The sequence below is a fragment of the Saimiri boliviensis genome, chromosome 17 (genome assembly GCF_048565385.1).
Source record: "Saimiri boliviensis isolate mSaiBol1 chromosome 17, mSaiBol1.pri, whole genome shotgun sequence".
In the NCBI taxonomy this organism is placed as follows: Eukaryota; Metazoa; Chordata; class Mammalia; order Primates; family Cebidae; genus Saimiri; species Saimiri boliviensis.
The window spans coordinates 30,514,670-30,538,405 of record NC_133465.1 but is presented as its reverse complement, the minus strand read 5'-3'; the positions used below and the strand labels follow the sequence as shown (position 1 = coordinate 30,538,405).

At 46.2% G+C, this 23,736-nt stretch overlaps 1 protein-coding gene across 2 annotated transcripts in view; it reads right to left on the bottom strand.

Moving 5' to 3' along the window:
- BLTP2 (bridge-like lipid transfer protein family member 2) overlaps positions 1–23,736 on the bottom strand; it is a 36,870-nt gene that overhangs the window by 10,626 nt on the left and 2,508 nt on the right. The window contains exons 6-26 of one of the 2 annotated variants that reach the window (XM_074388466.1): positions 23,657–23,717; positions 23,277–23,466; positions 21,972–22,095; positions 21,617–21,741; positions 20,964–21,031; positions 20,704–20,849; positions 19,911–20,029; positions 19,639–19,802; positions 19,222–19,480; positions 17,485–17,690; positions 13,826–14,918; positions 13,201–13,392; positions 12,855–13,057; positions 12,597–12,715; positions 12,256–12,476; positions 10,776–10,966; positions 10,547–10,646; positions 10,205–10,407; positions 6,118–6,412; positions 2,382–2,539; positions 1,909–2,115 (exon numbers count right to left, since the gene is read on the bottom strand). In XM_074388466.1, the coding sequence (XP_074244567.1) occupies positions 1,909–2,115; positions 2,382–2,539; positions 6,118–6,412; positions 10,205–10,407; positions 10,547–10,646; positions 10,776–10,966; positions 12,256–12,476; positions 12,597–12,715; positions 12,855–13,057; positions 13,201–13,392; positions 13,826–14,918; positions 17,485–17,690; positions 19,222–19,480; positions 19,639–19,802; positions 19,911–20,029; positions 20,704–20,849; positions 20,964–21,031; positions 21,617–21,741; positions 21,972–22,095; positions 23,277–23,466; positions 23,657–23,717 (4,444 nt within the window). The remainder of the gene's footprint in view (positions 1–1,908; positions 2,116–2,381; positions 2,540–6,117; positions 6,413–10,204; positions 10,408–10,546; positions 10,647–10,775; positions 10,967–12,255; positions 12,477–12,596; positions 12,716–12,854; positions 13,058–13,200; positions 13,393–13,825; positions 14,919–17,484; positions 17,691–19,221; positions 19,481–19,638; positions 19,803–19,910; positions 20,030–20,703; positions 20,850–20,963; positions 21,032–21,616; positions 21,742–21,971; positions 22,096–23,276; positions 23,467–23,656; positions 23,718–23,736) is intronic. The other variant, XM_074388467.1, reaches the window with a different exon arrangement.

Genomic DNA, 23,736 nt, shown 5'->3' with positions numbered 1-23,736 from the left:
CATCCTGGTCAACATGGTGAAACCCCGTCTCTACTAAAAATAGAAAAAATTAGCTGGGCATGGTGGTGTGTGCCTGTAATCCCAGCTACTCAGGAGGCTGAGGCAGGAGAATTGCCTGAACCCAGGAGGCAGAGGCTGCAGTGAGCCGAGATCGCGCCATTGCACTCCAGCCTGGGTAACAAGAGTGAAACTCCATCTCAAAAAAAAAAAAAAGAAATTAAAGCGTAAACTATATCCTTTACCAAGAAGCTGAAAAGGAAATTCACAACCTTGCAAAGCAAAGACAGACTCCTTCCCTTGTTTTTGCCAACTGCTCACAATCTCACCATCTAAAAAAACATTATCTTGGCTAGGTGCAGTGGTTCACACCTGAAATCCCAGAACTTTGGGAGGCCAAGGTAGGGGCGGGGAATCACCTAAGGTCAGGAGTTTGGGACCAGCCTGACCAACAAGGTGAAACTCCGTCTCTACTAAAAATACAAAAATTAGCCAGGCGTGGTGGCTCACCTGTAATCCCAACTCCTCAGGAGGCTGAAGCTACAGAACCACTTGAACCTGGGAGGCGGAGGTTGCAGTGAGCCGAGATCAAGCCATTACACTCCAGCATGGGCAACAGAGCGAGACTCTGTCTCAAAAAAAAAAAACAAACCATTATCGGCCGGGTGCAGTGGCTCACACCTATAATCCCAGCACTTTGGGAGGCCGAGGTGGGTGGATCACGAGGTCAAGAGATCGAGACCATCCTGGTCAACAAGGTGAAACCCCGTCTCTACTAAAAATACAAAAAATTAGCTGAGCATGGTGGTGCCAGCCTGTCCCAGCTACTCGGGAGGCTGAGGCAGGAGGATTGCTTGAACCCAGGAGGCGGAGGTTGTGGTGAGCCGAGATCACGCCACTGTACTCCAGCCTGGGTAACGAGAGTGAAACTCCATCTCGGGGGAAAAAAAAAATTAACTTGCCACCCACTTAGACCTCCCTAGATGTACTGACTTAAAAAAAAAATAAGACTAGCCAGGCGCGGTGGCTCAAGCCTGTAATCCCAGCACTTTGGGAGACCGAGGCGGGTGGATCACGAGGTCAATAGATCAAGACCATCCTGGTCAACATGGTGAAACTTCGTCTCTACTAAAAATACAAAAAATTAGCTGGGCATGGTGGTGCGTGCCTGTAATCCCAGCTACTCAGGAGGCTGAGGCAGGAGAATTGCCTGACCTCAGGAGGCAGAGGTTGCGGTGAGCCGAGATCGCGCCATTGCACTCCAGCCTGGGTAACAAGAGCAAAACTCCGTCTCAAAAAAAAAAAAAAGACTACTTTCCACCTGAATAAAGTTTTGTATTTTCAAAGCACCTTATCATGTGATCCTTTCAACAATCTTGTGAGGGTGAAGTATCAATTCCATTCACAATTAAAGGTGACTTGTACAAGAGCTCATGGCTACTATAATAGGAAAGCTATCATCAGAACTCACATAACCTGACTCCTAGACATCTTTCATTCAACATCAATGCCTTGCTGAAATAACCAATCAGTCATTTTCATAAGAGAGGATGGAGAAAGGGCAGATAGTGAGCTTATCAAAAATTCTCAGACTCACTGCCTGTTTTCTTGGCTGCCTGCTGATTAGTATGAACATTAACAGGGATCAGCAATCTTCAAGAGTTAAAAAGCTCCAGTCCATTTTATAGTAGTTGTGGGAAACAAGTTTCTCTTGCAATGAAATAGAACATCATGAGAGGAAAAAAATATATATTATATATGCTTCCAGACCAGAGACTATTCACATTCAAGGTGTTATCAGCCTCATTATTCTGCTAAGTAAGTAATAGCAGGTACTGTCAATCTTCCAGCTATTAGAAAGTCTACGGAAACGCAGGAATATAACATGCCTTCACAAACCCGCTGACTAACCTCTAACCACAGCTGTCGGCCATCCTGCTCCGTGGGGCTGCTTTCAGTGGTGGCAAAGTACTGCATGCCATCCAAGAGGCAAGTCCAGGATGTCTTTTGCTTCAAGGTATCACCATACCAAGCTGGATGGTGCTGGCACTGCAGCAGTTGGGCTTTGGCAGCTGACACAATGACACAGCCTTCTGTCTCTGCTCCACGAAGAACCATCTATGGCAGAGATAGAAGCAGAGTTAAGCTACCAAAGAAGATGAGAAATTTAGTGAGCACACTATACCAACCACTGTAGCTAGGTCTAATTCTGGCTTACTGAGTAAATTTTACTGGCCTTTAGACATAGAAGTGATTATCTATGACACCTATGAGAAGGAAAAGACTTTTGGAGCTCTATTCACCCATTCATACTTAGAGGTGGGGGAAGGTGAACATGATCATAATCTAGTCTGGTGTTGGGGTGACTTGTAAAGAGAAGGTACCTGACAGTTGACCAGCTCAATAAGGCAGTTTCGGTTGTATATGTCATCCGTCTGGCAGGCAGCAATGCCACATAACTGGTCACTCATGCCTGACTCCTCTTCTGTGAACACTACAAATCTATCTGTCTCTTCAATTAGCTTCTGCAACATGTAAGCACCTGGCAGAAAAATAGGAAGCAGGGAAAGGTCACAGTCTCAAAGGGAAAGACTTTTCCCTTTCCAGAGCCAAATTGATCTTCCTTCAATTTATCTGGCTAGGTAAGGGCTTAGAATACTTCCTCTCAAACCTAGAACTCTAGCCCAGCCCACCCCTTGACCCATGAAGGCAAAACAAGGGTTATTTAATTTTCCCTTCAATTTAATAAAAGTAACAGATTTTCAACAGAAATTTAGAAATGCTAGGTAAGACAACACTTTTTTCTCTTAGGTATAATCACCTCTGGATTATTCTATAATCTCCCCCACACCCCCATTTTATTTTTATTTTTCATTTCATATTATTTTATATGCTATTTGACTACTCTTTTTCACTTGAAACCACTCTCTTGCCAGCAATGTCATCATGTTCTCCTAACTCTGCTGCTTTCTCTGATTGTCTCCAGGCCCTCTTCCTTCTCCCAGGTCTAAACTCCTCAGATCCATCCTTGGCATGTTCCCTTCTCTTTCCTACTCTTTCTCTTAATGGGTTTGTCTAATAGTGTACGTGGTTAAGAGCAGTTTCCAGAATCACACTAGTCTGCCTGTGTTACGACCTTGGGCAGATTGCCCTCTATGCTTCTCAGTTTCCTTGTCTTTAAAATAACAGTAACTATCTCATAAGATTGCTATGAAAGTTTAATGGCGCCGGGCACTGTGGCTAACGACTGTAATCCTAGCACTTTGGGAGGCTGAGGTGGGCAGATCATGAGGTCAGGAGATGGAGACCATCCTGGCCAACATGGTGAAACCTCATCTCTACTAAAAATACAAAAACTAGCCAGGTGTGGTGACGCGTGCCTGTAATCCCAGCTACTTGGGAGGCTAGGGCAGGTGAACTGCTGGAACCCGGGAGGCAAGAAGTTGCAGTGAGCGGAGATTGTGCGATTACACTCCAGACTGGTGACAGAACAAGACTCCATCTCAAAAACAAAAATAAAAAGTGAGTTTAAAGGAATAATACATAAAAACATTTTGCAGAGTACCTGCCACACAGTAAGCAACTATTACAATATCCTTGGCATTAACTCTTAGCTCTATGCTGAAATTCCCAGATATCTATCTTTAGCCCTAAGCTTTTAGACTCTCATATCCAGCTGTTTGTTAGACATTATATAGATGTCCTACTAGTGACACAAATTCAGCATGTCCAAATCTGAACTCAACAACCCTACACCTCCCCAAACCTGTTCAGTCGCTGGCTCTATTTCTGATATTATGGTCTTAGTTGTTATAATTTTCTCCCTTTAACTCCTCCTTCCAACCAGTGGCTAATTCTCCCACAGGCACAATAATGTTTGTATCCATCTTATCTCCATTCCCACTGCCTCTACCTAGTTCCAGCCCTCAATACCTCTTTTTATTTACTTATCTATTTGAGATGGAGTTTTACTCTTGTTGCCCAGACTGGAGTGCAAAGGTGCAATCTCAGCTCACTGCAACCTCCGTCTCCCGGGTTCCAGTCATTCTCCTGCCTCAGTCTCCAGAGTAGCTAGGAGTACAGGCATGCATCACCATGCCCAGCTAATTCTGTATTTTTTAAGTAGAGACGGGGTTTCTCCATGTTGGTCAGGCTGGTCTCAAACTCCTGACCTCAGGTGATCCGCCCGCCTCAGCCTCCCAAAGTGCTGGGATTACAGGCATGAGCCATAGCACCCGGCCAGTGATATCTTTTTGTATGCCTAGTTGACGGGTTGCTGGAGGCCCCTAAGTAGCTTCAGGATGGGGGCTGTCACTGGAAAGACCCAAGCAGGATTAGAGGATTATAACTTTCAGCCCCACCCTGCCACTTCCTGGGAAGAAAGGGGCTGAAGGTTAAGTTAATCACCAATGGCCAATGGTTTAATCAATCATGCCTATATAATGAAGTTTTCATACAGACCCAGAAGGACAGGGTTTGGAGAGCTTCTGGATAGCTGAACATGTGGAAGTTGCTGGGGGGTAGTAGCATGCCTGCCTGGGAAAGGCACAGACGCTTCCGGCCACCTCCCATACCTTGCACTATGCATCTCTTCATCTGTATCCTTTGTAATACCCTTTATAATAAAGCAGCAAAACATGCTTCCTTCAGTTCTATGAGCTCCTGTAGCAAATTAATCGAATCCAAGGAGGGCATCATGGGAACCTGTTTATAGTCAGTTGGTGAGAAGCACAGTAAAGCAACCTGGAGACTGTGACTGGCATATGAGAAAGGGGCCGGCTTAGAGACTAAGTTGTCAACCTTTGGGATCTGACGCTGTCTCCAGGTAGATAGTGTCAGAATTGAACTAAATTGGAGGACACCCAATAGGCGTCTGCTGCAGAATTGCTTGCTTGCTTATAGGTCGGGAAAAATTCCCACACATTTGGTCACAGAAGTCTTCTTTACTTGTTTTCAAGTGAGAGAACAGAAAAAACGCTTTTGAGTTTGGGCTTTTTTTAACTCAAGAGTCTTCTTTGGCCGGGCACGGTGGCTCAAGCCTGTAATCCCAGCACTTTGGGAGGCCGAGGCGGGTGGATCACGAGGTCGAGAGATCGAGACCATCCTGGTCAACGTGGTGAAACCCCGTCTCTACTAAAAATACAAAAAAAAATTAGCTGGGCATGGTGGCGCATGCCTGTAGTCCCAGCTACTCAGGAGGCTGAGGCAGGAGAATTGCTTGAACCCAGGAGGCGGAGGTTGCGGTGAGCCGAGATCGTGCCATTGCACTCCAGCCTGGGTAACAAGAGCGACACTCTGTCTCAAAAAAAAAAAAAAAGAGTCTTCTTTGAACACACTGAGCTTTCCAACGCCACTCCTACTCAGGCTATTCCCTCTGCCTTGATTGCCCTTCTACCCCATTTATACATGTCCAAATCATAAAAAGCTTTCAAGGCCCAGCTCAAAAGCTACTTCCTCAACAAACCCTTCCCAGATGGTATTCTCTGCTTCACTCCTGTCAGCAATAACTCCCATATTCTTTTTTGTTTTTTGAGATGCAATCCCGCCCCGTCACCCAGGCTGGAGTGCAGTTGGCACAGTCTCAGCTCACTGCAACCTCCACCTCCTGAGTTCAAGCGATTCTCGTGCCTGAGCCTCCCCAGTAGCTGGAATTACAGGTACATACCACCATGCCCGGCTAATTTTTTTTGTTGTTGTTGTATTATTTTTAGTAGAGACGGGGTTTCGCCATGTTGGCCAGGATGGTCTTGAACTCTTTATCTCAAGTGACCCACCTGCCTCGGCCTCCCAAAGTGCTGGGATTACAGAAGTGAGCCACAATGCCCAGCCAACTCCCATATTCTTTTGTTTCTCTTTTGTGACGTCTATCACTTTGCTTCTTTCCCTTACTGATCTTGTTTCTGCTCCATCACTCCCTTCTGGCCATAGGACCAGACCATTTAATGCCCCAACATCACTGTTAATTAATAGGTAATACTTCAGTGGCCTAAAAAGGAAAAATATGTTTCACTTCTACACATAGATGGAATAAGCCATGACTCAGTCCTTTTCAAACTCCTGTCCAAGCTCATATCCACATTCTACATCTAAACCCATAAAGTCTCATCTCCCCGAGCTTACCTCCTGATGACCCCTTATCAGGCCGTCCACTGAAGCTGGGAGTGTTAACACGAGGTGGGGCTGAGGCACTAGTTGGGACACCCCGCTTTGGCTTTTTGGCTGGCATCTGTGGATCAATCTTTAATCCCTTCAGGGCCTCAGTAGAGAGATTACGTTTGAGTACAGCTGCCTTTTTGTAGCCATCATATAACCCAAAGGCAATGTCTCGATTGGTGGTTGTCCAGGAAATCCGTAAATCTACCAAGTGTAGCTGATGTGTATGAAAGGTAGGATCCCCATCACGAGTAGAAAGCTCCTAAGAAACAGGAAAAGGACTTCAGGGTAGCATGGAAATTGCCCCCAGTGCTACTGCTCCACAAAGGCAGTGATAAAAGAAAAGTTTGTTGAATAAGAAACCTGTTAGTCGGGCCGGGTGCGGTGGCTCAAGCCTGTAATCCCAGCACTTTGGGAGGCCAAGGCGGGTGGATCACACGGTCAAGAGATTGAGACCATCCTGGTCAACATGGTGAAACCCCGTCTCTACTAAAAATACAAAACAGTAGCTGGGCATGGCGGCGCATGCCTGTAATCCCAGCTACTCAGGAGACTGAGGCAGGAGAATTGCCTGAAACCAGGAGGCGGAGGTTGTGGTGAGCTGAGATCGTACCATTGCACTCCAGCCTGGGTAACAAGAGTGAAACTCCATCTCAAAAAATAAAAATAAAAATAAAGAAGAAACCTGTTAGTCAGGCACAGTGGCTCATGCCCATAATCCCAGCACTTTGTGAGGCAGAGCCAGGTTAAGTCACCAGGTCAGGAGTTTGAGGCCAGCCTGGCCAACATGGTGAAAACCCGTCTCCACTAAAAATGCAAAAATTAGCTGGGTGTGGTGGCAGATGCCTATAATCCCAGCTACTCAGGAGGCTGAGGCAGGAGAATTGCTTGAACCCAGGAGGTAAAGGTTACAGTGAGCAGAGATAACACTATTGCACTTCAGCCTAGGCAACAGTGAGAGATTTGGTCACACACACACACACACACACACACACACACACACACACACACAAAAACCCTGTTGTGGGAAGACAGACCCTGGAGAAAGAAAAACTAAGTGGTCTTGGCTTGTTTATTATGTTACATTAAAACTATATACCCACTGTATTTCACTCATTATTAAAAAAATTTTTTAGAGTTCCTCTAAAATATCCTGTCTCTGCTAAACATACAAAAATTAGCTGGGCATGGTAGCACGTGCCTGTAGTCCAGCTACTCAGGAGGCTGAGGCAGGAGAACTGCTTGAACTCGAGAGGCAGAGGTTGCAGTGAGCCGAGATTGCGCCACTGCACTCCAGCCTGGCACCTGAGCGAGACTCTGTTTCAAAAAAAAAAAAAAGAAAGAAATGAAATGGAGTCTATTTTGCCCAAAATGGTTTTGAACTCCTGGCTTCAAGCAATCTTCCTGCCTCAGTCTCCTAAGTAGCTGGGACTACAGGCATAAGCCACTGTGCCTGGCACCACTGTATTTTATTTTATTTTATTTTATTTTTTATTTTATTTTTTTTTTTTTGAGACGGAGTTTCGCTCTTGTTAACCCAGGCTGGAGTGCAATGGCACGATCTCGGCTCACTGCAACCTCCGCCTCCTGGGTTCAGGCAATTCTCCTGCCTCAGCCTCCTGAGTAGCTGGGATTACAGGCACACGCCACCATGCCCAGCTAATTTTTTTTTTGTATTTTTAGTAGAGACGGGGTTTCACCATGTTGACCAGGCTGGTCTCGATCTCTTGACCTCGTGATCCACCCGCCTCGGCCTCCCAAAGTGCTGGGATTACAGGCTTGAGCCACCGCGCCCGGCCTGTATTTTATTTTTAAAATATATTTATTTATTTTTATTTGTTTATTTGCGATCCACCCGCCTCAGCCTCCCAAATTGCTGGGATTACAGGTGTGAGCCACTGTGCCTAGCTGACTCTCACTCCATCACCCATGCTGGAGTGCAGTGGTGTGATCTTGGCTAAATGCAACCTCCACCTCCCAGGTTTAAGAGATTCTCATGTTTCAGCCTCCAAGTACCTGGGATTACAGTTGTGTGCCACCACACCTGGCTTTTTTTTTTTTTTTAATCTTTTTTGAGACAGAGTCTCCCTCTGTCACCCAGGCTAGAGTATAGTGGTACAATCTTGGCTGGCTTCAACCTCCACTTCCTGGGTTCAAGTGATTCTCCTGCCTCAGCTTCCTAAGTAGCTGGGATTACAGGCACCTACCACCATGCCCGGTGAATTTTTGCATTTTTTTAGTAGAGATGGGGTTTCACCGTATTGGTCAGGCTGCTCTGGAACTACTGACCTCAAATGATCCACCCACCCTGGCATCTCAAAGTGCTGGGATTACAAGTTAGAGCAACTACACCTGGCCTAATTTTTATATTTTTAGTAGAGACAGGGTTTTACCATGTTGGCCAGTCTGGTCTCAAACTCCTCATCTTTAATGATCCACCTGCCTCAGCCTCCCAAAGCGCTGAGATTACAGGCGTGAGCCACTGCACCCAGCCCCAATGGTACAATCCTGGCTCAATACAATCTCTGCCTCCTGGGCTCAAGCCATCCTCCCATCTCAGCTTCCTGAGTAGCTGGGACTAAAGGTAAAGGTGCACACCACCATGCCTGGCTAATTTTTTTGTGCTTTTTTGTAGAGGCAGGGTTTCACCATGTTGCCCAGGCTGGTCTAGAACTCTTGAACTCAAGGGATCCATCTACCTTGGCCTCCAAGAGTGCTGGGATTACAGGCATGAGCCATCACACCTTGCCTATTTATTTTTGAGATGGGATCTCACTCTGTCAACGAGGCTGGAGCGCAGTGGCATGATCACAGCTCACTGCAGCCTTAATTTCCCAGACTCCAGCAATCCTCTCACCTCAGGCTTCTGAGTAGTCTGAACCAGAGGCACATGCCACCACACCCAGATAATTTTTTGTATTTTTGTTAGAGACAGGGTTTCCTCATGTTGCCCAGGCTGGTCTCAAATAGCTGAGCTCAAGCAATGCAACTACTTCAGCCTCCCAAAGGGCTGGGATTACAAGTGTGAGCCACTGAGCCTAGCCCCGACCATATTTTATTTGTTTTGTTTTGTTTTTGTTTTTTGGAGACAGCATCTTGCTCTGTTGCCCAGGCTGGAGCACAGTGGCACAATCTTGGTTCACTGCAGCCTCTGCCTCCCAAGTTCAAGAGATTCTCCTGCCTCAGCCTCCCGAGTAGCTGGGACAACGGCATGCTCCACCATGCCCAGCTAACTTTTTGTATTTTTAGTAGATACAGGGTTTCATCAAGTTGGCCAAGTTGGTCTCGAATTCCTGACTTAAAATGATCCACCTGCTTTGGCCTCCCAAAGTGCTGGGATTACAGGCGTTGAGCCATTGCACCCAACCCTCCCCTACTATATTTTAAATGACAGAATTTCAACTTAAAATCCTTCTCTAACTGGGGGAAAAGTCAATACCAGCTTTTTTTCAGTGTTAGGAAAAATTTTTACTCTATTTCCTAAAGAGTAAGACACTATTTTTAGGAGAGGAAGAAAAGGTATTTTCAAAAAGAGGGATGCTGATATAGGTAAATGAAGTGAGTTTGTCATGAAGTAATGACATACATGCTTGGAATATGAGAAACCTTACCAGGGACTTAGCCTGCAAACTACTCCTACGGACTTTATTGTGTTCCCCCCAAATTCATATGTTGAAGTCCCACTTCCCAACGTAACGGTATGTGGAGATGGCCCTTTGGGAGGTAATTACACGAGGTCATGAGGGTGGGGCACTCATGATGGAATTAGTGCTTGTATAATAAGAGAAACCAGAGCACTCATCCACACTTGTGCTCTCTCTCCCTCTCTGCCATGTAAGGACAGAGACAAGGCAGCCCTCTGTAAGCCAGGAAGAGAGCCCTCACCAGAACCCAACCATGCAGGCACCCTATCTTGGAATTCCCAGTCTCCAAAACTGAAAAATAAATTTCACTGTTTAAACCTCCCAGTCTTTGGTATTTTGTTATGGCAGCCCAAGTAGGCTGAGATACCTACTAATATAAATAAGGAAATAAATAAACTATTGGGCAGTACCTCCTCAGCCGTGCGATTGCTATGCCGTTGGTAGGTGAGAGAGGACAAGCTCAGCAGGTGGGTCTTTGTTACCAAGGGATCAAGACAGTGATCAGCATTCTCTTCAGTGGGTGAGGCCATCAGGTGAACTGTCACCTGACTTAGGTCACTCACCATCTGGGTCACACTCCAATCAGAGATAAGGCGCCGCATCACTGTGCCTGCTGAGAAAAGGAGGCACACAGAGGCAATGCTACCCAGTTCAGAGGATAGTGTGACACAGAGATGGAGGAGGGGAATTAAACTGAGAAAGGGAAAAACAAGGAATAGGATAGGAGAAATGAAGGGAGTCTTTTATTCTACCTTGAGGTATAAGCCGCTGAGTTCCCCGAGTGAAGACATGGCCCTGACTGCACTCAATCTGGATGCCCCGTTGCTGGGCAAATGAGGCCCAATAATGTACCTGACAATAAGAGAGCATAACTGAACAAAAGAAGGCATGAGAGGGATGATTAAGGGATTCAATATGAAAAACAAGAAAATTAGAAGCAGAATAGAAGTGAAGATGTCAGCAAGGACATCAGTGCCTTACCTGCAGCTGGGGAAAGAGGGCTGTATAGGAAAGCTGCTTGTAGTGCTGACCAAGTTTCTTCTTGCTGGGTTTCAGGTTATTGAAGAGCTTTCCCCTGCAGATAGGCCTTGTAACACTAGTCCAAGTTGCCCAGAAATTTTGCATCCAGCGCAGGGTACTACTATATAGCAGAATTCGGGGCTGGGATATTGCTGTAAAGGGTAGGATAGACATTTCGTAGTTATGAATGAAACACAGAGATAAAGCTAAATCTTTCCCTTGCTTCAGGTTGTAGAGGCTTAAAAATCCAAAATCCAAACAGCCCCTAGCCTCACATTCAGCATCCCCAACTCCCTCTTCTTTCAATAATCTAAGCTCTCTGCTTTCCCCTACTGCTATGGTCTAAATATTTGCATCTCCCCAAAATTCACATTGAAATACTAACCCCTGGCCAGACACGGTGGCTCATGCCTGTAATCCAAGCACTTTGGGAGGCTGAGGCGGACAGATCACGAGGTCAAGGTATCAAGACCATCCTGGCCAACAGGGTGAAACCCTGTCTCTACTAAAAATACAAAAATTAACTGGGTGTGGTGGTGTATGCCTATAGTCCCAGCTACTTCAGAGGCTGAGGCAGGAGAATCATTTGAACCCGGGAGGTAGAGGTCGCAGTGAGCTGAGATCATGCCACTGCACTCCAGCCTGGGTGACAGAGCGAGACGCCATCTCAAAAAAAAAAAAAAAAAGAAAAGAAATACTAACACCAGCCAGGCACAGTAGCTCATGCCTGTAACCCCAGCACTTCGGGAGGCCAAGGTGGGTAGATCATGAGATCAAGAGTTCAAGATCAGCCTGACCAAGCTGGTGAAATCCTGTCTCTACTAAAAATACAATCAGCCAGCCAGGCACAGTGGAAGGTGCCTATAATCCCAGCTACTCAGAGGCTGAGGCAGAAGAATCGCTTGAACCTGGGCAGCAGAGGTTGCAGTGAGCTGAGATCGTGGCACTGCACTCCAGCCTTGGTGATAGACTGAGACTCTGTCTCAGAAAAAAGAAAAAAGAAAAACATCATCACCTAAGGTGATGTTAAAAGGTGGACCTCTGGGAGGTCACTAGATCACAAAGGTGGAGCCCTCGTGTATAGGATTAGTGCCCTTTTAAAAGTGGTCCAAGGGAGCTCACTGACTCCTTCCCCCATATTAGGACAGAGCAAAAAGTCACCATCTATGAGGAATGTACCCTCATTGACACTGAATCTGCCAGCTCTTTGATCTTGGACTTTCAAGCCTCCACAACTATGATAGATAAATATTTGCTGTTTATAAGCTACCAAACTTGTGGTATTATTGTTACAGCAACCAAAAAGGACTAAGACATCAAATCTTTCCAATAAACAAACAAAAAGGTCCTCTCCCCTCCCAGGACAGTAAAGCTGAAGTCCCCAGTGTCCATGCCCATCCTCCCAGCCCTTCCTCCCCACTGCCCCAGGCCCAAGCCTCACTTCCACTGTGACGAGTCAAATCCATCTTGATGGAGAGATTGAGGTTCTCTGAGCGAAAGGCCCGGTAGGAGTCATGGAGCTGACCCAAGGGCACCTCAGGCAGGAACTCTGGGGCCCGTAGAGTGACGCTATGGTGATCATGGGGGTTCCCATGGCACAGCCACTGCAGGTCCAGTGTCATGCAGAGGTCAGGCAGGTGAAGGAAGCAGCAGTCGTCATACCTGCCTCACAACGGAGCCCCAGCCCTCAGTGCCCTGGTCACTCACTTCCCCTTGGTTCTTCCCCCTCCCTCCAACCTAAGTCCCTCACCCCATGGAGGCCCCTCCCTTCACTCCACTCACTTAGAGGCTGTTCTCACGTTGATATCCAAGTCACCCTTGAACACAAACTGACCAGGTTTCCAATGAAAAGACAGGTGGCTCCACTCCCAGTGCATATTTTCAGTAGTGTTGTATGGATCCTATGACCACCCCCAAGAACTTGGTGAGATATAGATAAGAAAACCATCCTCATCTCCCAAATCAGCACTTTCCTCTCTTCCCACATGTGCTATACAGGCCTCAACCATGATAGGAAAAAAGTATCATGACACCCCTCACCTCAGTGGCCAGTTGGTGCAGGTTCGCCTGTTCAATGTCCATGTGCCAGTCTCCATGGAACAGAAGACGGCTCTTGTCCCACCAGGGCAAAGGTGGGCTGGGGTCAGCTGAGGGCTTGGTCAACAGGTCCACACACTGGCCAATCAATGTCCAGGCTGGATCCCAACATGGGCCCCATACCACTGTATACTGGAATATTTCCGCTGGGGTAGAGGAACAAAGGCTATAACTTGATCATAACATTACCCCTCTCTTCCTCCTTCACTCCAGAAGGGCCTCAGCTCACCTCCCATTTCACCCATTACAAATGTCCCTCAGCCAAACCAACTGCCCCATCTCTACTCACAGTGGAAGTCATGGTAGAATTTGAGTGGGGGCATGTTCCTCTCCACTGCCACGTTACCCCACGGAAGCCCCAAGTGCAGGATCTGACGCCGACGGGAGCAAGGCTGACCACTCTGCTCAGTGCCCACAAGTCGACCCATCAGCCGCCAGTCACGGATCTCAAACAGGTACCGTGGGTAGTCTCTGATCCTAACTGTTATCAGAGGAAGGGTACACACTGGCTGCTCAAGGCAGTCTGAGCACTCTGGGGCATGTCTTTTACCTCACCACTACTTTACCTGTTTATATTTACAAAGTCAATTGAGAGAACAAGGGCAGGCAGCTGCCAGCAAGCTGAAAAGTGACAGTGACCCTGGAGCAGAAGGTTAAGGGCATAGCACTGAGATCCAAGAGCCACAATAACCTTAAAGATGACTGTATTAGCAGCTTTCCCTTTATGTTAGCTAAGCAATTTCAGGGTGAAATTCAGGAACAAAGAACGGGAAGGGGAGCCCACCCATCCCACTCCACCCATTCAAAACAGCCACAGTTCCCAATATAACCTAGTTCTTCTGAAATCACTCAGAGAGCACCCTAGAGCTCAGAGGGCAAACACCAGGTCTGCAAATAAGGGAAACATTACTTACCCAGAAACGTCTTGACATTGCACTTGAGCATACGACACCACTGAATGACAAGATCTACTCCCTCAGGAGGAAAAGGGCTACCTGGATCAAGCTCTTGAACCTGCTCTACCACATGCTCAGGACCGTGGAAGGAGGCATCTGCCAGAGCTACCAGCTCTAGCCCTGCTATGCTCCAAGTGAGCAGTGCCCGGCGCATGGGTGTGTTGCCATAGAGACGACGGGAGCGCTGGATGTAGATTTCAATGTTTTTGCGTTCCAAAGAGGCATAGAGCTCCTCAATTTTGCGGGCAGGCAATAACTCCCCATGCTGCTTCCGAAGGGCAGCCACTTTGGCATCCAAGAGCTGCAGTCTTTTGGCACTCTCCTTACTTTCATCCTTCATCAGCTCATAGTTATCATGGAGTTTCACCTCAAAAATGTCATCCAGGAAAACCCACGAGAAGTGCTGAACCTTTAAGAGTAGATCAGGTGGGAGCGGGACAGGGCTTGGGGAGGCCCAAGCATGAGTCCCTCGATGCAGTCCCTTCAGCCACTTCTGAACTCCCACAGCCTCATCTAGAGTTCGAGAAAAGTCATACTGATAAGGAAATTCCACTGAGACTGAGCCGAGGGAGAGGAGCCAAACACGGTTCCGGAGGGTCTGCAGCGCAGGGAAGGGGTTCCGGTGGAGAATCATCTCTTCTAGCTCAGGCAGCAGCTGCACCTCCACCTCCTTGAAGTTGAAGATACTATTGCCATCAAAGCCAGCAGCCAGCTCTGGACAGTACACCTGCAGGGAACCTCCATGCCGGCTCAGTGACACACTCTCTGCAGCCAGGGTAATGAACTTGTCCTCAGCTACAAAAGCTGTCACCTTGGCTGTGCTCACCTCCAGGGTCAGGTTTAACAGCCGCTTTGGGGGTAATGGCTCAGAGGCATGGCCTTCTAGCTCAGAAGTGGTTCCTGAAGTCTCTAGTGCAAGGGATGGTACAGTCTCAGGAAACACAGTGGCTCTTAGTAGATCTCGGCACTGTAGAGTAGCCAGGACGTGCTGGTACAGGTACATGTGATCTGGGGGGCTCCAAAGTAAGGTCAGCCCTGCACCACACTGAACCTTTAGGGAGCAGAAGAAAAGGATATGTCAATTACCATGTCGCAAAACAGTAAAGATGGTAAGGATTATGATACATGCATACCTGGCTCAAGAACCATCTCCACCCAGAAGTCTTTCTTGAGTAACCACATTAATTACTCCCTTCCTTTGCTCCTGTTAGCACTATGCGGTAAGCTAACAGTTGTTAGTATCTTACATTTAAAAGCACTTATACTTCTTAAGTTCTCCTCAGCTGAATTCTAAATTGTCTGAGAATAGTGGTCATGTGTTTTAATTACTCAGTATCTACCATAATACACTCAGTATAGACAGCAGGTACTCAGTAAATCATCTGGCTTCATGTTTCTGCTTGTGAGTTGCCTTTTTTGTTTGTTTGTTTGTTTGTTTTGAGACAATTTCGCTCTTGTTGCCCAGGCTGGAATGCAATGGCGCATTCTCGGCTCACCGCAACCTCCGCCTCCTGGGTTCAAGCAATTCTCCTGTCTCAGCCTCCCAAGTAGCTGGGATTACAGGCATGTGCCACCACGTCCGGCTAATTTTTTGCATTTTTAGTAGAGACGGGGTTTCACCATGTTGGCCCAAATGGTCTCGATCTCTTGACCTCGTGATCCACCCTCCTTGGCCTCCCAAAGTGCTGGGATTACAGGTGTGAGCCACTGTGTCCGGCCTGTGAGTTGCCTTTCTATCAGCAACTACACTTTGGTAACCAATGCAACAGTCAACTTGAATACGTTTCATGAATTGACTGCATCAATTTCATTCTCAAAATACAGCATAATAAATTACTGAGCACACAAGTCAATATGGCAGCTGACTTATATAAAAGTATGTCTCAAGGATGGGAGTAGAGTCTTTGTCCACTTGAAAAACAAAGTCAGTTCTGAATAGCTAAGTGGACAGAGAAAAGTAAAATTCCAGGACAGAAAAATTCTCAAGTTCTAGTCCCCAAAAAAAGAAACTCTTCAGTTTCTAAGGGAAGGTAAAGTCTGTCAAAGAGGAAAATGCCCCACACTCCTCCTAAGAGGGTCCCATGTCCATCTGTTATCCTGAGGACAAAGACACTGGAAAGCCTCTCTCAAAACATGCTAGTGCCTCTATCTTCTGACTCCTTGCAGTCTTCTGATGGGCTAAGGGCTTCAACAAAATGACACCAGATCATTATTATTATTATTATTATTATTATTATTTTGAGATGGAATTTCGCTCGTTACCCAGGCTGGAGTGCAATGGCACGATCTCGGCTCACTGCAACCTCCACCTCCTGGATTCAGGCAATTCTCCTGCCTCAGCCTCCTGAGTAGCTGGGATTACAGGCACGTGCCAACATGCCCAGCTAATTTTTTTGTATTTTTAGTAGAGACGGGGTTTCACCATGTTCACCAGGATGGTCTCGATCTCTTGACCTCGTGATCCACCTGCCTCGGCCTCCCAAAGTGCTGGGATTACAGGCTTGAGCCACCAAGCCCGGCCTAGATCACTATTTTTAAAAAGTTCCTTATTTTTCAGAGATGCAAACTGAAATATTTATAGTTGAAATTATATATGTCTGATACCTACATGAATTAATAATTATTGAATCTTGATATACAAAAGCTTATACAGTCTCTCTAGTTTTGCATATATTTTCTTTTTTTTTTTTTTTTTTTGAGACGGAGTTTTGCTCTTGGTACCCAGGCTGGAGTGCAATGGCGCGATCTCGGCTCACCGCAACCTCCGCCTCCTGGGTTCAAGCAGTTCTCCTGCCTCAGCCTCCTGAGTAGCTGGGATTACAGGCACGCGCCACCATGACCAGCTAATTTTTTTTGTATTTTTAGTAGAGACGGGGTTTCACCATGTTGACCAGGATGGTCTTGATCTCTTGACCTTGTGATCCACCCGCCTCGGTCTCCCAAAGTGCTGGGATTACAGGCTTGAGCCACCGCGCCCGGCCCAGCATATATTTTCAATTCCATAAAAAGTTAAAAACATAGAAGCTACAAAAAATAAAGATGATCAGGTGTCATACTTCTCATGAAACTAGTTTCACAACATGAGTTAAAAAGAGAGGCTGGCCGGGCACAGTGGCTCAAGCCTGTAATCCCAGCACTTTGGGAGGCTGAGGCGGGTAGATCACGAGGTCAAGAGATCGAGACCATCCTGGTCAACATGGTGAAACCCCGTCTCTACTAAAAATACAAAAAATTAGCTGGGCATGGTGGCGTGTGCCTGTAATCCCAGCTACTCAGGAGGCTGAGGCAGGAGAATTGCCTGAACCCAGGAGGCGGAGGTTGTGGTGAGCCGAGATCGCGCCATTGCACTCCAGCCTGGGTAACAAGAGCGAAACTCCGTCTCAAAAAAAAATTTAAAAAAAAAAAAAAGAGAGAGGCTGGGCATGGTGGCTCACACCTATAATCTCAGCACTTTGGAAGGCCAAGATAGGAGGATTGCTTGAGCCCAGGAGTTTAAGACCAGTCTGGGCAAAAGATGAGACTCTGTCTTGGGAAAAGATAAGAAAAAAAAAAGATACATGAAGGCTCTAAGCTGAGGGAAAAGCCAGCCTGGCCCCACCTCTCCACAGGAACATTACCTCTAGAGAGCGGATGCTGCTGTGATAGGTGATGGAGATCATGGAAAGGCTGAGCACTGGGGTGGGGATGTCAGGGGCCTTGCAACAGGGCTGCATCTTCTCTGTGACTGATTTCACCAGTGCTAGCACAAGTCCTTGAATCCCCACAGTGGAGGTCTCTGCACTGCCCAGGATAGTCAGGGTGTCCAGTCGTACCTCTGAAGCACCTAACAACGAGAAACCATGACAGCCTTGGTTCGCAGCTCTCAAAGGGCAACAATAGTCCTCACTTACCTTTCTTATTTATTCCCTTAATTATCTTTATCCCTCATGCCTCCTTAAGTTCATTCCTTAGGTTTTTTAAATTTTTTTAAAAGAGATGGGGTTTCTCCATGTTGGCCAGGGTCTTGAACTCTCGACCTCAGGTGATCTGCCCACCTCAGCCTCCCAAAGTGCTGGGATTACAAGCGTGAGCCACTGCGCCCGGCCTCATTCCTTAGGTTTTAAGGAAACTTTCCCTTTCCCATCTTAACCTAACTAGATTCAGCAGAGCCAAAGAATTTCCTTAACTGCTACAAATTGGACAGAGACATACCACTTACTCTCTAGAACTAAACACACAAGGAAATAAAAAGTTATATGGATGTCACTCTCTTTTTCTTTTTTTTTAAAGAGTAAAGAAGAGGAAGAAAGAGAAAGAGGAAGAGGGAGAGAGAATGGGGGTACTGCTTTGCTGCCCGGGCTAGAATGCAGTCTAAATATGGGTATGCCTATAATTGTCCTTAATAATGGAGACATGAAAGAAAATGAGGGAAGAGAATAACAAACAAGGAGCCAACCAACATTTCGTTTAAACTTCTAAGTTGATATGATGTAGTACTGATAAGAGTGTATATTTTGTGTAAAGTGGAGAGTTCTATAAATGTTAATTACGTTTACTTGTTTCAGATCTGAGTTCAAGTCCTGGATATCGTTGTTAATTTTCTGTCTCATTGATCTGTCTAATATTATTGTTGAAGTCTCCCACTATTATTGTGTGGGAGTCTAAGTCTCTTTCTAAGTCTTGTATGTCTGGGTATTCCTGTATTGGGTGCGTGTATATTTAGGACCTTTAACTCTTCTTGTTGTTGCATTAATTCTTTTATCGTTATATAATGTCCTTCTTTGCTTCTTTTGATCTTTGTTGCTTTAAATACTATTTTATCAGAGGCAAAAATTGTAACTTCTGCTTTTTATTTATTTATTTTTGCTCTCTGGTTGGTTGGTAAGTCTCTCTCCATCCTTTGTTTTGAGTCTTTGTGTATCCTTGAATGTGAGATGGGTCTGGATGCAGCATAGTTTTAGTTTTTTGTCCAAATTGGCGGATGTCACTCTCTTGACTAGATCAAGGCTGTCTTTTTCTCAGGTCTTGCTTACTACTTGTCTTTCATAAGCCCTTAAGAAATATCAAGAAACCTAATATTTATGCAAGACCTTCAAGCATCTCATGACTCTAATTTAGAAAAATTCCAGATAATCAGCTTCATCAAATGAGAAGGAGCACACTAAACCAACCATCATCTGCTTAGGTTACACACTACACACTTCAGCATATTTATTTATTTTATTTTTGGAGACAGAGTCTCACTCTGTTGCCCAGGCTGGAGTGCAGTGGCACCACCTCAGCTCACTGCAACCTCTGCCTCCCGGGTTCAAGCAATTCTCCTGCCTCAGCCATCCAAGTAGCACACTTCAGTATAGACTCCTTGTCCCACTTACCAACCAAGGCAGAAAGGGTGAACAAGTTCATGTCTTCGACCTTCAAGTCCACTTTCCACAGTAATGACACAGATTCCCCAAATGAAGAGTCCCTAGAGACAGCTGACTTTCCAGATTGTGGACCCATCAGGGATAAAATACGAGACAGACATTGGGCACAGGTATCTGATGCTTCTACCTGAAGTCCTCGAATGGTACAATCAAGAAAGAGGGTATCTGACTGGGTGCTGGACAAGCCCAGAGGCTGGTTATAGCTACCCTAGAGAAGAAGCAGACAGATCCCATTAGAAGAACACGGGTGCACGGTTCTATATTGCCCTGATGCACTGCCAGCTCCCAACAGGATGCTCAGTGCTCTGATGCATGACAGGATGAGAAGAGCTGTGCAGGCCCCTATTCACCAAAGCCCCCACCTACCTGTAGTGTGAAGGAATCCAGAACAAGCGCCTCACCCCAAACATGCATATTGGGTGGATGTGGTGCCCGCTGAATGTGGGAGTCACTGCCCACACGCCAGCAAAGGTGGTCCACAGTTAGGACGCCCCGCTGATGGATGCTTTGTGGCCTGAGGTGCTGGTAATCTGAACAAAGGTGAGAAAGAAGAGTTCCATAAAGCCACTGTGGCCATTGGTTGGGCCAAGCTCCATTAATGGACAGATTCTTGTTCCTTTTCCATCTGAGAGCCTTACCCAGAGAGATGGAATTGAATCCCAAGGCAAAAGGCGGTGTATCTCCAAGCTGAATGGAAATGTTGACATTGGAGATGGAGGTGCTAAAGATGATGGGAGCCAGAATTTGGGGGAAGGTTCTGCATAGGGACAAGACATCACTGTTTGGTAAGAAAAGAAGTGTAACCTGCTATCATGGAACAGTTTCTGAAGCTCGCAACATCAGAGTGAGAATTTACAGTTGTGTTGTGATTCTTAGGATGGGATATACCTAGAAGATAAAAGGCTGAACTCATCAACTTACTGCTACTCTTAACAGTAATCTGCAGGAACCCCAGAAAGATATTAATTAGGCTGAATCATATAAAATTGTCACTTTCACAGGCCAAATATGATGAACACCAGCAATATTATATGACTGAACCTAAAATAACCAAGAAGCATCACTTTTAAACCATAACCTTAAGTTCTCTGTGCAGCACAGTGGAAGCACTACACAAAGACATGGCTGTCACCTTACAATCTCCATGTTGGCAGACAAGACAAATATTTTCCTTGTCACTTAAGTTCAGTTCAACAAATGTTTATTTTGTATAAAACAGTACGCTGGGCACTAAGGACACAAAAACAAAGAGGACAACATCCTGCAATGAAGGAGTCTAGTCTAATAGGAAAGGTATATAAAACAGATTGCTATTGCGACTCAGATTTGAGGTGGTCAAACAACCTCATTTAACACAAAATGTCACTTGGGACTAAAAGAATCCCAGAGAATCCAACTGATAAGATGGCAGCTGAAAAAGATCAGACTGACCTTTTTTTCCTTTTCTTAAGAACAGATGAACTAGATCCTTGCGTCTCCAGTGCCAGTAGGTGCAGCCAGTGAGAGAATTCCTGGTGCCGGTAGTGAATGATGCAAGTGTTCAGAACCAGGGAGGCTGAGAGGTCAATGGTCGTCACCTGAAATGAGAAGACCAGAACTGTGGATTGGGTTTTATTTTACAAACTCATAAATGCAGTAATGTAGAGACAGAGTAGAGAAAGAAACAATCCTTGGTACGACAATCATCATACCTGCACACTAGCCTTGAGGGAATTGAGGCAAACAATGCGCTGGCGACTCTGGGACAGCAACAACCCATCTATAAGAGGCCAGAGGGCAGATCAGAGGACAGCACTGGAAGGGCAAGAGATAAAACTGGGAGAGGGTCAAAAGTCGGCAAAGAGGTAAAGACTGTCACTAACACTTGCGAATTGGGGCTGGGGCTATTTTCTCTTGGTATGTTCCCTCCTTCTGCTCCCCAGTTACACCGAGATTAGATTAAGGTGGCCATATGGGCGGCCGGGCGCGGTGGCTCAAGCCTGTAATCCCAGCACTTTGGGAGGCCGAGGCGGGTGGATCACGAGGTCAAGAGATTGAGACCAACCTGATCAACATGGTGAAACCCTGTCTCTACTAAAAATACAAAAAATTAGCTGGGCATGGTGGCATGTGCCTATAATCCCAGCTACTCAGGAGGCTGAGGCAGGATAATTGCCTGAACCCAGGAGGTGGAGGTTGCGGTGAACCAAGATCACGCCATTGCACTCCAGCCTGGGTAACAAGAGCGAAACTCTGTCTCAAAAAAAAAAAAAAAAAAAAAAAAAAGAAGACCATATGGGACATGAGCAAAGAGAGTATCTACTCCTCCCATTCTCTCTCAGTACCAGTACCCCAACCCATGAACCTTCCAGCAGGAGTTCAGTGCTCATCTGTGCCATATCAGAGTTTGCAGTGAAGCTTCGAAGGGGCAGCTGATCCTCATCACGGTGGTACAGGAACTGCAGTAGCTTCAGAGTCCAAGTCAGGTGCCTGAACCAAGACAGATTCTGGCTCAGGAAGATGTGGAATGCCACTCCTATTTCTTGTATTTTTTTTTTTTTATAATTTTTAAAATTCTTCTCACATTACATGGATGTAACCATTCCTATTTCCTTTCTCCCCATAGACAAGCTCAGTGCAGCTACTAGGCTGGTTACAGAGATCCCAACATACAGCTCCCACTATTACTCTCCCATCTTCTGTGTCAGAAGAGACCTCACCTCTTTTGACTATTCATGGACAATACCACACTTGTGTTCTCCATCTTAACCTTGACCTGGTCTGGCAGCTGCTGGAGGAGGATCAGGCCAGGCAGAGTTGGCTCAACCAAGTCCTCTGTCACCTCTGAAAACATGAATGAATAACACGAGAACCAACAATTCTTAACACTCTCAATTCTCCCGAAATGCCCTGTCCTCTATGGACAAATTCTCCCACATAAAGTAGGCTAAGAAAATACCTAAGCTGGATGGACCACAGGGCAAACACCCCAGAGATCCAGGCACCTGCTGTACTTCCTTCTCCAGACTCTAAAAACCTAAAGAGTACAAGGAGCAGGTTGGTAAATGATAAGAATATGGACCTGGCCGGGTGCGGTGGCTCAAGCCTGTAATCCCAGCACTTTGGGAGGCCGAGGCGGGTGGATCACAAGGTCAAGAAATCGAGACCATCCTGGTCAACATGGTGAAACCCGTCTCTACTAAAAATACAAAACATTAGCTGGGCATGGTGGCGCATGCCTGTAATCCCAGCTACTCAGGAGGCTGAAGCAGGAGAATTGCCTGAACCCAGGAGGCAGAGGTTGTGGTGAGCCGAGATCGCGCCATTGCACTCCAGCCTGGGTAACAGGAGTGGAACTCCGTCTCAAAAAAAAAAGAATATGGACCTTAGGGCCAAATAATTTAAACCTCATTTTTACTACTGATTAGCTGTATGACTTCAGTCCAGTTACCAAGCTAATGTTCCTAGGCTTCCGTTTCCTTATTTGTGAAATGCTGAGGATTTAGCGAGAGAATATACAGTCATCCCTTGGTATACTTGGGGCTTTGGGTTCCAGGACCCCCTGCAGATACCAAAGTCCACACATATTCAACTGCAGCAGTTGTCCCTGTGGGAACCTGTGTATACAAAAAGTCAGCCCTCCATATAAGCAAGTTTCATATCCTGCAAAAACTGCATTTCCCATACATGTTTGGTTATGGATGTAGAACACACAGATATGGGAGTCTCAACTGTATGTATTAAAAAAAATCCACATATAAGTAAACCCACGCAGCTCAAGCCATGTTGTTCAATGGTAAACTGTACATAAAACATAGTAACGAACCCATGATAGGTGCCCATTCAATGTTAGTTCTGTCACTCTGCACAAGCAAATACCCTATTTCTTCTAAATGTCATTAGGGTCAAAGTCCATGGTGACTAATGACTCATACCTAAAAAAGTAGTGAGGTCACCATTTTTTCTACTCACAAAACAATCCCTGAGAACAAGGTAGCCAAGAAACTCAATGATTGGGGCTTTACCTGAACAGGGAACAGGCTTAGATGCCAGGCTTGGGCCCTGGCACAGCAGTTGGCTCTGGAAGAGGCCCTCATGCAGTTCAGCATGGAGTGTCCACACATCCACAGTGATAGCTGTCAGACGCCGACTGCTAATGCCCACCTTTAGACACAGGTCCAGGGCCAGTGAGAGCTCCACTAGGCAGGTGTCTTCCTGTGGGGAAGAGAAGCCTCTAAGGTGTGATGGTTTGGAAGTCTTAGGTCAAAATGTGGTGACCGGGAACACTGGGTACTGACTTCAGGGAACCCCCTAAGGCCACAGAACCTAGAATGTAAGCCCTAAGCTCCTTCACACTTTATGCCCAGGAGGAAATGAGGCATCTGAATGATCATGGCATACTTACCAGCTGACCACTCTTTAGAACTTTGCTGTTGATCTTACATAAGCTCACCTCACAAATTAGCCTAGGAAAGGAAAAAAATT